The 12,786-nt window shown below is 46.8% G+C and overlaps 1 protein-coding gene across 1 annotated transcript in view; it reads left to right on the forward strand.

Annotated features, from left to right (window-relative positions):
• Positions 1-6,752: 6,752 nt before the first annotated feature.
• The window catches only part of GRK5 (G protein-coupled receptor kinase 5), a 179,533-nt gene continuing 173,499 nt past the window's right edge, over positions 6,753-12,786 (forward strand). Inside the window, exon 1 of the mRNA XM_064464269.1 lies at positions 6,753-6,836. Within this exon, the coding sequence (XP_064320339.1) occupies positions 6,785-6,836 (52 nt within the window). The 5' untranslated portion in view covers positions 6,753-6,784. The remainder of the gene's footprint in view (positions 6,837-12,786) is intronic.

The raw sequence follows: 12,786 nt of genomic DNA on the forward strand, positions 1-12,786 counted from the left end.
AATTTTATTAATCCAGATGTAGCCAGTGACAGCTGGAAATGTGACTCTGATAATCACCTCAAAAACTGTAGTGCCCACCAGAGCATCCAGAATAATGTTATCTACTCATACGCGCACAGAGATAATGGTCAGCTGGCTGGGCTTTTGATGAAGATGGGGTGCCCAAAAGGAGATGATGAAGGTGGCGGTGTTCTGCACCAGTGTGCAGGAGACAAACTGTTGCTGTAGCCTTGGGAAGATGAGTGGGAAGAAAATGTGGATGCTAAAGGATGAACATACCCCAGTGTGGGGTCCACCCACGTAGTCTAACTGCTTCCTGCATCCACCAATTTCCTTGAATTCAAAGACATCGCTATTGCTTTTGACTTTGAGGCTGTTCCCTTCAGGCTCAACACCCTCTAACGAGCTCTGCGTGTGCATTTGAGCTTGTGTGCACAGGTGTGCAAGTGCAGTGCTGGGTCAGTGAACTAGCAGGTTCTGAGTTAAGGAGCCTTACGTACCCCCTGCTTCTCATTAGCGCTTTGCTAAGGGAAACCTGAAGGTGGGTGAGAGACAAGTTCAGTTTTGACTCTTGGTGATGAACCAGGGCTGATTGAAAGTGCCAGCTGGATGGGGATTGCTGGGAAGGTCACTGGCTGAGCAAGGGGATCCCGCTGGCTGAGTTACTCAGCTTATTTGCGCGTCTGTTGCCTAAAAGTTAGGGTCACCCTTGCTTAAAAACCTGTCAAAGCCTAAAGGTGGAAGTGAGTAAACTCTTTGTATGTTAGAAAATATATCAGACACAGTGCGGTGAGCTGTGCTGTAGCCTGCAGCCCTGGGAGATGGAGAGGGAAGAAGCAGTTGTTGAGAGATGTGTCCACAGTAGAGGTTAGGGAAATCTTCGTGCCACTGCTGAGGGCTGCCAGCAGAGCAGTGAGGAGCAGAGCTGAGCCCAGGAGACCTGCAGAGCAGTGACTGTCGGTGAAGAGTAAGCAAAGAAACATCAGCCATTACTGGGGTTGATTCCCTGAATAGCAGTGCAGAATGGCACGTCTGCGTCCATGTCTGCTGGACTGGCACATCCCCTTGAACAGAGAGGCGTGCTCGCCTAGCCAAGTCCCTCATGGCTGCGCAGCAAACTGTGCACCGGGTGACGGCTGGGCCACAGCGGTTCCTTTCCCTCAGCTGTTGGAGCTGTATTGTGGCAGCAAGAAAAGAGCTATTGCTAGGATTTCCTGAGGATGGTTGTCTCACCCACAGATGATTATTCACAACTTCTAAGTCGATGTATTCTAAAATGATGCCCTTCCCCCCCTCCCCGGAAAGTTATGTTTGTGTAAAACTCTTTGTTTAAACACTTGGCTTGCAGGTGGGGAAATATTGCTCATGCTTTGTTATGAAGGGAGCATAATTCAGCTGCTCAGACTTCTGGATAAGAGCTTGAACTGCTGCCACTGAACAGGGGGTTTGTTTTCCATTTTGCTTTTTACCGGGCATCTTCACAATGTGAAGATGGACTTTATCGCTGCCAAAGCGCACCTGGCAAAAGAATTCCTCCTTTTTCCTCAGCGCTGGCTCTCACACAGGCTAGAGCAGCTGCTAACGCTGGTTCTTCTTGCCCTCTGAAGTTCAAAATAAGTCTATCGAGCGGTACCATATGCACATCTTTTCCCAAATCTTGTTGTTTGTCTGCTTTGCTGTCTCCCACAGGCCTTCACCTGGCAGGACAAGCCCCAGTTTCATATCTCATCCTGCAGTGAGGGAGTGCTGGTTCATAGTGGTACAGGGCAAGCTCAGCAGTGCACGGACACGGTGGCATGTGAAGGATGAAAGTCTTGAAGCCTGATTCAAACTGAGGCATCTGATGTTGGTGAAAGACTTTCCACGGATTTCAGCAGGCTTTAGGGAGAAGTTTGTCTTGCTGCAAGGTGCAGAGCAGTAGATAAGGCACTTGAATGGATAATGGAAGGTGTAAATTTTGTTTTTGGTTAGGATACTTATCTGCCTGCTTTCACTTTGTGCCTCTTTTTTCCTATGTGGGAATAATTAAGTATGTCTTTTTGGTGAAAAACATTGAGCTCTGTTGATAAAAAGTGGTAGATAATGCTTGTGTGTTGTTACCATTATTGTTTTGTGAGAGTTTTTAAAGAGCTCTTTGAAAAATCATCATTAACACAACAAAACATTGGTGAAAAGGTAGCTGCTTCTCTCTAAACTTGATGAAAGGGGTAAGCATGTCCCAAATCAGATCTCCTGCTACTGTGGGTCTTCGAATGGCAGAGTCTGTGCAGAGTACAGGATGCATACGACTGCTTGTTTAAAGAAAAAAATCTGCTCATCTTCTAGAAGGTTATTTAATTCCATGTGCTTAAATGCTCTAGCAATCATTTGGCCTCTACCTTGAGGAAATAGATAACTGAAAAAACGGTTTGAAATGGAAGGAAACAACAGAGGCACAAACATTTTTATCTAAACCAAAGCAAAAAAGTTTGGTTTAGACAAGACCGTGCATCACCCCATGGCTGTTGGTAGATGGCAGCCTCTGTCCTTACGCAAAGGGGCTCTGCAGAAGGTTACAGCTGCCTGCAGATGCTTTCTCATAGGCCTGTGTGCTCCCACCTGCTGATACCGAATCTCAGCAGGAGGCAAAATAATTGGGCCATTTGTAGGAATAAGTTTCAGAAGCAATTTCAAACACCATCCAGCTTAGAGCTAATAATGAACAGGCTGCTGCTAGGGTATGTTTCCAGCTGATAGGCAAAAGCCTTTTTGACATCTGGTTCACTTGGGGTCTTACCCTGACATTGCCAGCAGGCTGTACTGAGGCCCAGTGGTTTTTCTCTGGTGGCAGGATAAGACTGGGTGTGTTGCTGCTGTGTTTCTGGCTGGAGCTGCGTGAGCCCACCCTGCTGATGACTCATCCCTTAGAGTGGCTCAGAATATCACACTCTGCCTTGCTGCTTTCCTATTCTTATTACACTGATGCATTTGGGTCTCGCACGGTGTTGGCGTTTCATTTACAAACCTCTCTTTTCCCATAAACGAAAGATGGCTGCCAACCTCGCTTCATCCTGATGCTCGGCACTCAAAAAGGGTTTTTTCTGACCCTTTCCTGAATGACTTTGGATGAAGATGTTTTATTTAAAAGCAGAACAACCAAACACATTAAGTACCTTAGAAAGCATATTTTTCAGAGCTTAACTGTTTTTTGGTAGCCTTCTTTTTCCTTCCAAAATCAGCTGCTTCTGCATATGATTCAGACTAAATTTTCCCTTTTCTCCCAGCAAGCACTGCATCAGGATCTTTAGGCCAGCAAAGAAGACCTGTGTTCCTTCCCTGCCACCCTGTCTTTGTGTCCATGCTTGAGTATTTCAGCACCAGAGTTTACAACAGCAAATAGATAAGCAGTGAAGCAGACTCACAGGTCTCCTGTTTCTATCTCCCCTACTCACAGGGAACGCGACCACTCCATTAAATTGGGTGTGGACATACCTTGAAATTAAAGGACTGTGTTGTCAAGAGAGAAAACGATGTAAACAAGCCTACCTCTTACTAATTTTTTAATTTTTTGGTTTTTTGTGAACTAGGTGTTCCAGGTGACATAGAAATTAAGATACTAACAGCTATGAAGAAGTCATGAGGTCAGACTCCAAATGCTGCAGTGGGTTTTGAAAAGACCAGCTGATGGACTTTTAAGGCGAGTAGGTCTGCGCATTGGCATTTGTTCTGGCAACCCGTGGGGAGCCACATCCATGAAAAGCGGCATATAGATCTGAGGCTGGTGCTGAGGCAGACCCTTGACATGTGTCAGTGGTCTATTCAGGCTTTAAAAACTGTAGTAGAAAAGAGAGATGCAGTGAGGGCTGATTGTCTTGATTTTGTTTTTCAAAGTAGGCCATTGTGCTAGTGAACACATGTCCTTCCATGTCCTAGTGCACCACATTGACTCAGACTTATCAGAAACAAGTTTAATTTTGTTAAATACTGTAAGAGTCATTAAGAAAACCCACTCCATCATTCTTACTGATAAACATGAAGTCAGAATTGCTGCTCTCCATGTAGATGTGTAACTAAGGCAAACATGTTATTGCAGAATCTCAGCAGTCCGATAGCAGAGCTCAGCTTTCCACTCCTTGCACTCAGCCACATTTCAGTTAGGTGACTGCTCCTAGTCCACTTCAATGCGAAGTCATCCGGCTTAGTTGCAGTACCCACCCTGGCAGCAGCACAACTCTGTTCAATTGCTGCCCCTGTGTAACTGTGCCCTTGGCTGCCAGGAACATGAAGTGATTCAGAGCTGCGCCATTCATGAACACTAGGTAGCTCCATGGCATTTATGAACACCATATATATCTGTTGCAACTCTTTTGATAAATCTACTTAGCCTTTCAAGAATTAAATAAACGCTTACAAAGTATACAGGACAACATTAGCACGCTGGAGTCCTGCTTCTGTCCCACAGGGCAACATTTCAGGTTACTCTCTGTTTACAGAGGTACATATAGGTATAAGAAAAAAGAGGAGCAGTAGAGCCGTCGGGGGCACATGCTGATTTCCAAGTGCAACTCAAACTTAAGATCTTCAAGATCTGCCCTCTTCATTTGCGCACCTGTATAAAAGTTACACACCAAACAGTGCTCACTGTGGGGTCTCCTGTGAAGGTAAATCCTTCCCGACTGAACAGCCTGATGCTGTATCCCATTGCTGCCAGCAGAAGTTGAGCTTGCTGCTGCAGTGAGTGCTGCCTCACAAAATGGGGACCAAGGCACCTGTGTTGATTTTTCCTTTGGAGAGAGGGGTTGCTTGTAGCATTAAAAACGTTGTAGGTAATAAACGGTGTAACTGTGTCTTCCTGCATCAGCCATATTCTCATGCTGGCGTTGTCCTTGTGATGACCGTCAGTGGAAGGCTGGGCAGGGATGTGAAATGCACTCATAACCTGAGCATAATGTGCTCTGTTTACAAGTGAGCATCCGTCCTTGCGCAGAAGTGGTCAAACAACAAGCAGGGCAGGCACTGGGAACCTCCTCTCTGTGCTAAGGCTCTGGCTTCCAGGAAGCAATTTTTCCCTTAAGAATTATTTAATCAGAGAAAAATCTTCTGGTACTTACAGACACAACTGCTGCTATACAGATCTTGGCATTACAAAGAAAGTAACCGCAACATGGCATGGCTTCCCAAGGCTGAACATTTTCTGAAGCGATAGGAGAGAGGGTGTGGAAGATTGCACATAGCAGTGCCACCTGCTTCACACAATAACTTTCAAAGTCCTAACCTTTGACACTTAATTGGATAAAAAAAGGCATTTATGAGACCTGTTTTATCCTAATGCTCAAGGTATTATTCATTAGGTGCATTTCTCATTTATTTCCTATGTTCAGAAAATATGTTCTAGGCAGTCTGCAAGTCCTGCTATTACACGTCATTTCTGCCTGGCTGTAGAGAGAAATATGATTGGTACAATAAAAAAAAAAGAAGAAAAAAGTGGTGTCTGTGCTCCACTTACAAGAAGGTGCACATTAATTTGATTTGCTTCATGTGGATTTAATCAATGCAAATACAGCTGGGGGAAGAGTGTGAGTAATGGGTTGGTTTTATTCCTTTATTCCTTTATTTTATTCTTTGCTTGACCTGCTGAATTGATCTACCTTGTTGCCAGGAAAATCAGAATCGTGCTTATATGAGCATCTGTCCTTCATAGAAGAGGATTTCTGTTGCAATATAGCACTTAAAATTCACAAACTTTCCACAAGTGGCTGATGTCTCACACAACTGCTTATCAAGATTTAAAAAAAAAAAAAAAGAGCTGTGGCAGAAAAGACGGGATTCCCTCGGGTACTTCCTTCGGGGACTTTTAAGATTTCCAGAAATGCGAGAAGCCCGTGCCTTGAGCCCGGGGAGAGGGGCGTGCATGGCATGGCAGAGGGTGAAGCCTGCCAGTTGTGGGGGTCTCCTTCCCTCGGCTGTGAGGGGCACCGAGACCTGCCGCGGCACAGGCAGGGCCGGGGAGCCCCTGGGGGGGCCCGGGCAGGGCAGGGCAGCCCTGGGTCGCCGGGTCGGGCCGGAGCCGCCGCCGCGGGGTGGCGCCCGGCACCAGGGCTGCGCCGCGCCGCCGCCGTCGGGGACAGGCCGCGCCGCGAGGGTCACCCCGCATCGCCCCCCGCAACGCACCGCTCCCCGCGTCGCATCGCGTCGACCCGTGGCCTCCCACCGCCCCTCCCTGCCGCGCAGGAGCCGCCCCGCCGCCTCCCGCTGTCCGGGACTGCTCCGGCCCGGCCCTGTCCCTGGGGGTGCCGCTCGCTCCGCGGCGACGCGGCGGGGCCAGCGCCAGGTGCGGCGGGGCGGCCCCAGGACTACAGGTCCCGGCGTGCCCGGCCCCGCGGAGCCGGCGGCGGGGATGGCGCCTGCGCGGGGCTGCGGGGCCGCCCGGCGGTGCCACACCCCCGGGGGAGGGCGGCGGGAGCGCCCCAGCCCTCCGGCCGGCGGGGAGCCCGCGGGGCGGGGGATGGAGTAGCGGGGCGAGGCGAGGCGAGGCGAGGCGAGGCGAGGCGCAGCGGGAGCAGATAGCGCGGGGAGCGCCGCCTCCGCCCGGGAGCGCGGAGGAGGAGGAGGAGGAGGAGGAGGAGGAGGAGAAGGAGGGGGGGGGGGGGGGGGGGGGGGGGGGGGGAGGCAGGCAGGCAGGCAGGAATCATGCACGGGGGGATAAGGCGCTAGGGGCAGGAGGCGGGTGGTCACCCGGAGACTCCGCACCTCGGGAGTGACGTCCTGCTGCAGTGCTGCCCGCCTGCGCTGCCCGAGCTCGTCAATGGAGCTGGAAAACATCGTTGCCAACACCGTCTTGCTGAAAGCCAGGGAAGGTGAGAGAGCGGCAGCAGGGGAGGGGAGGGAAGGGGGGCTGGAGCATCCTTGTCGCAGTCGCCCCTCCGCGGAGCGATGCCCGCGGGGCTGCGCGCCGGTCCCGCCGCCGGTGGCTTTCGGGGTGCCATGTGGCCGAACTGGCGCTGGAAACTGCTCGTTTGAGCCCCGCTTAAAAGGAAAAAAAATATAAATCGCTTTTTCCCCCCTCTCTGTATGTGGGGGTTTGGGAAAGGAAGTGAATGAGATTGCCGAGATTACAATATTCACCCATCTCTTCCTTCCCCCTTCCCGCCTACCCCCCCCCCTCCCCCCCCCCCCCCCCCCCAAAATCTGGTCCCACAGATTGTGCTATTTCAGCGTCTATTGTTAAAGGTCAGCTGCAGATGCATTCATTCAAAAGGGCTTAGCAAATCTGCAAATAGCTTTCCGCGCCGTGTGGTGAGACCGGCAGGATCGTACGGCTTCAACGTTACAGCCGTCGCCTTATTCGGCGTTATTAGGTGATATCACGTCGCTGCAAACGTGCCCATTGTTGCGAGCGGTGTTGGTCCCCGCCGGGGCCGGGCGGAGGGGCCGGGGGCTCAGCCGTGGGGAGCGGGGGGTTGGCCGGGCGGGGGCCGCCCCCTGCCGCAGCCGGGAGCGGGCGGCGGGATGCTGCGGGAGGTGCCGGTGCCGGCGGCACGGAGCGGGCGGGCTGCTCGGCACGGTGCGCCTCTCCAACCCGCTCGGATGCCGGGTGCCGAACGGGGCGCTCCGCAACGCTCCCCTCCCGCCCCCGGGACCCGCAAAGCCGAGTCTCCGCCGGCGGCGGCAGGCCGGGCTCGCAGGGCTTCTGTGTCCGTCTGTCCTCCCTCCCTTCCCGGGGGCTCGGGGCTTGCCGCAGCTCTCCGCGGGAACCCCGTCCGCCTGTCTGTCCGTCCGTCCGGAGCATCCCCCCGGCTGCAGGCGGAGCCCCACGCACAAGAAACGCGTCTCACGGTTGCGGCATCGCTGCCAAGACGTGATCGTTTTCTGCCGGTTGCAACCCGGTTTTATGAACGCATCCGCTCGCTTGCTTACTGTTTAAAATAAGACATTTTTCCAAGCCTTTATTCAAACTTCTATTCCGTGAAAATACTGGCCAGACTGGGCATTTTTAGGCGCGGTACAACCTGCAGCTTTTTTTTTTTTTCCCCCACTCTTCTGAAAGTGCCTGGAATTGCCTGCCAGCGAGGCCGGGTACCGCTCGGGTGGACTTCAGCATTGGCCACTCTGAAGCTATGGTAGTACGAGTACAGCACTATTAGTTTTGTAAAAGAAATGGTCCAAATAGTCCTCCCCTGGAGTGATCCTTTTTCTGGGAAAATAGTTCACATTGTAAAATAATGTTTATATAACCCATGGGCTGTTGAACTTGTGAGGCTTAGCCAAAGAGTAAAGTCCTGAGATCCTCCCAAAAAAGCTTGATAAATAATCAGGGCAAAGGTGTTATTCTGTTCAGCAGATCAGTGAAGTATAACTTTCTGACTTCTGATGGAGAATTTTTATTTTCTGTTGTCATTTTTAATATTGTTTAGGATGCAGTTGTTGCTACCACCAATACAATACTGGGTTAGATTTCAGTAGACTTCAGGAATAGTTTAAACGACTGGTATTAATTACAGTTATTGTGTGTTGTTTTCAGACAGCCAATATTTTGCAAGTAATTTTAAATGTGCCACTCAGTTTTATGGTCTTTTTCTCCCATCCTCAGCAAGATGGTAACAGTAATGTTGTTTTATTGTTAAAGTCGTATTAAAGAAGCTGCTAGCAATAATCCAAATGGCAGAACTTGATCAAGATTTACCCCCAAACTATATTCCAACTTTTCTTTCAACCATGTATGGAGCTCCAACAACATTTTTTTTGAGGCCTGGTGCTTTTTTATTTTTGAAAGCTTTTTCTTGGAGGGGGTGCGCAATTTCTTGAAATGAAGAACAAAGGACAAGTTACGTACCTGCTATCAGAGCCATGAGCCTTATATCTATATTGCATATGTTTTCACATTTTTAGTTGTCATTGTAAGCTGCTGTGAGTAAAATGTTTTTAAAACTTGCAAGGAGTAATGTAGGTGGTTGTCACTGCAGATGAAGACGGACAGCATATGGAAGACCAACAGTAAAAGTAAATTAATATATTGAGGATTATGGTATCTAAAAAGAAGTTTGTTCCAGGTCCTGCAGACTCCATCAATAGATTTAGCTGGGTGAGCATGCAGCCAAAGCCAAGTACATGCATGTGTGTTTCCACTTGTTAAGTCAAAAGTAAAAGCTGTATTAGCTCCATTACATGGTGGTTGGTGCCTGCAATGTGGTACTTAGTGTCAGAAGAAGGAAAATTATGTGATCTACAGACATTAGTAAAAGCAGAAGTTCTGTCACAGTTGCAAGGGGAACACAGACCCGTATCAGTAGTACAAGGGAAATTTCAGATGAGTTTCAGAGGGAGGTTTAGGTAGACCTGCAACGTTAAGTCCAATGGTGAGGAATTTTGTAAGGGACTCAGAAGTAGGGCTGAGTGACTACCACAAATGTTTTCTAGCAAATATTGGTTTTAAATTTTGCAACTCATTTGCTTTGGCCTTGCTAGCGGTTTTTCTGTGGTCCCTTGTGTAAGTTCATTTGTGACTAAGTTGTACTAAAGCAACCCCCAATGCAAAGTGAATTTCTTAGCTGAAATACCAAGAAGTGAATTTTATAACTGTTATACAAATACTTGCACTCGAATCATGATGATTACAGTGAGAAGCACACCCAGAATTAACTGATGCCATGTGATACATGAGTAATCTTATTAGAGCAGCAAAAAGAGTAAATGCAGTTCACATACAAAAATGTATTTCACTGAATAATTTTTGAGCAGAGAATAAGTCTCAGAAAATCTTCGTCGTTTTGAAGAATATGAAGGTTTTGACACAAAATTACACATAAGTTACTTGTTATACTCAGAATTCTGCCAGTCTGAACACGTAAAAAAAATGGAGTTTTATTGTGTTTGCAAGTTCATTTATAATTTATTAGGAACAAATTTATGTTCTTTCCTCAGTTATCACTTCTCATTTCTTGGATGCAAAATCCCATTTCATGAAACACTTGTCCCTTTTAGGACTGAATAGCAACTACATCTGCTTTAATTATAGAAACCAAATAGGTATTTGGTATCATCTTGTATTACCTGGGGAAAGGAATAAGCAAAGAAGGGAAGGCAAAGATGAGAATCATAAAAAGAAAAGCCAAATAATAACAATTGTGGTCATTCCAGGTTGAGTAAGAACCCCAAATTATGAGGTGGTGAAACATTTATCTTCGTTAGCCTTCTTGTTTCTAAGCCTCAGTAATTATCTGAACCACAGAATCATCTAGCCATTAGTGATGGAGATACACCACACTGCTAGCAGCGAATCCAGGTTGGTGAGGTTGAATCCCAGCCCATTTTCCCAGTTGAAGGTTGTTTGACAGAGGACACCATCAGAACCAAGGAGCCAATGGAGGGGTCCAGGGGAGACCCAGGGACTGAGTCTCCCAATGTTTCAGAGGTACTTTAACAGCCCTAAGCCAGAGGAGCTTTAAACACATCCATAGAGTCCTGCATCTACGCCTGCCCCTGTCAGAAGTAATAGGCTGATAAAAGACAAGCCTTTCAAAGAGGCTGATGATTAAACTATGATGTTTGTATGAAAAGCAAACAATATGGTCAGATAAGCACGACCAGGATACGGTGATTACCTAGATACTCTTCACCGTGATCCATTCCTTCCTAGCCATAATATCAGACTTCCCTCACATTACCTGCTGCTTCTGTGTGCGTGAGCTTTGTTAGACAACCTGAAACATATTTCAAACCCCAAATACAACTCCACTCTGAAACTGCAAAATCCTTTACATATTTGTACAGACAGACAACTCCCTCCACTTTAAAGTTTTAGTGATAACTAAACTAGTCATCACAGTAGTTTTAAAACGGCCAATTTGGAAGATATTTTTCTCAGACCTGAAGTTTTTAAAGTGCAAAGTTTACCATGTAAACCTCATAAAATGGAAAGAAAAATGCCCTTCAACTGCTAAAACACAATGCAAATGCAATTTTTTTTCCTTTTTAGGTAGACTGGTATTCTAAAATAAACTTATTTATGGCACCCAGGCAGAGCCTTTGATCGGCCTAGCCAAAAGGGCCCACCTCCTTTTATATATCTCAGAATTTTTTGATGAGTGCACACTGATGCTATATAATATGCAAAATGAGCCTGTTCGTAAATTGCTATATTTTTAGCTTGCTTTTGCAGGATGATCACAAGAGAGATTTGTACATGTCCTTATTGGCAAAAGACTAGCAATAAATCCTAGGCAAGAAGTGTGATTGCTTTCCAAGAACTTGCAGTGCAATTGGAAAAAGGGCAGTAGAACAATGAAAAGCATATTATGAAGGAAAGAAGGTGACTATAGTGACAGCCAAAACCCAATGGAGAATATGATTATTGCAACTTCATTAACTGGTGATTTGAATGCAGCATCTAAGGACCTGTCTTCTATCCCTTGATGTAAAACCAAAGTATTTTGTAAGGAAAATGTCATCTCTATAAGCAGAGGAAGCTTGCATGCAGTGACTCAGTTTAGTTTTCTTTCTGGAGTTCAAGAGAAGCTCTCACCACTGCAAGAGCTTAAAAAATATTACAAGATTGGAATCAGCCATTACTTCAGACGCGACAGGGTGGTTTTAAGCAGTAGTTTAAAAAAAATGAGTTTCCCTATCAAGCCTGTAACCATTTCTTTTTGGGGAGGAAAAAAAATCCCAAATAGTCCCCAGTATTTAATTATATTTTAATCAAGGAAATTCAGAAAACAGGGTTCTTCAGGCTTTTGTGAAAAGAATGCATGAGTCTGAATGACTTCAAGATCTCGTTTTACAGAAGGGACTTATTTGTGTAGTCATACCTGGCTGAGAGCAAGTGTGTGTGTGTAGAATTAGCTTGCAATCCCTTTCCAATGTGGTGTGGGGTTTTTTGGTTTGGTTTTTTTTTTTTTTTTTTAATAGCAGGGCTGATACACAGCAAGTCAGAGCTCCACTAGCTGTGCCCTTGGTGGGCACTGTGTTCATCTGGGGTTCTGCCTGTGGCCCACTTACACCAGTTTGCAGCCATGGGCAGCAGGTCTTGGGATGTAGCAATGTTGGAGAAACCAAAGGCTCTTCCATGCGAAACTCTACTGAGGAGAGAGGACTATGCCCTTTCATGTGCGCTGTTGCTGTGGAACTGAAATTTTTATAGCCTAATTGCTGTCTAGATTGTTGTGTTTATAGGCACTTTAAAAAATATTTAGTACTGAGCTGTGGTGGTCTCTCAGGTTATTAACACATAGAAGCTATTAGTAAAACTTCTAGAACAAACGTTAACTATGGAAGTTTGAATAGAACTACTTACATCTGCTCCATTAATCTCATGTGATTGCTTTCCTCAAGTGCAAAATCATAAATCTAGGAAGAGACTGCCTGTATTAGTTATCAATATGCTCCTTTTCTGAGGTTTTAACTTAGTGTTGCTGAAATTGTCCACTCAGAAAAGAATTTTCAGTATTTATACAAGACATAGGCATAATTCTGTGACTGCATCTTTGTATTAAGTAAGAATATTCTGAGATAACTGAGGCAAAAATGTCTGAAAGACAAGTTTTAGGGATGCCCTGCTGAGAGTGTTTCCAGGCCAGCAGAGCTTGGACCAAACAAACACGTGTGTCATTGTGGTAATTGGCTCCTGAATGAAAGCCTCAACGACAGACTTGCCATGAGATGGGCCCTACTACAAGTTTCCATGTCTTTGTCACCAGCGAGTTGGTGGATGGGTGTGCGCTGCCCTGCTTTGAAGGCAATGAAGAAGAAGCAGCTAAAGAGGAATGCAACAGCTCTGACTGCTGTTTCTAAGGTCTTGGGGGTATGTTA

Source organism: Phalacrocorax carbo, chromosome 12 (assembly GCF_963921805.1).
Source record: "Phalacrocorax carbo chromosome 12, bPhaCar2.1, whole genome shotgun sequence".
NCBI lineage: Eukaryota > Metazoa > Chordata > Aves > Suliformes > Phalacrocoracidae > Phalacrocorax > Phalacrocorax carbo.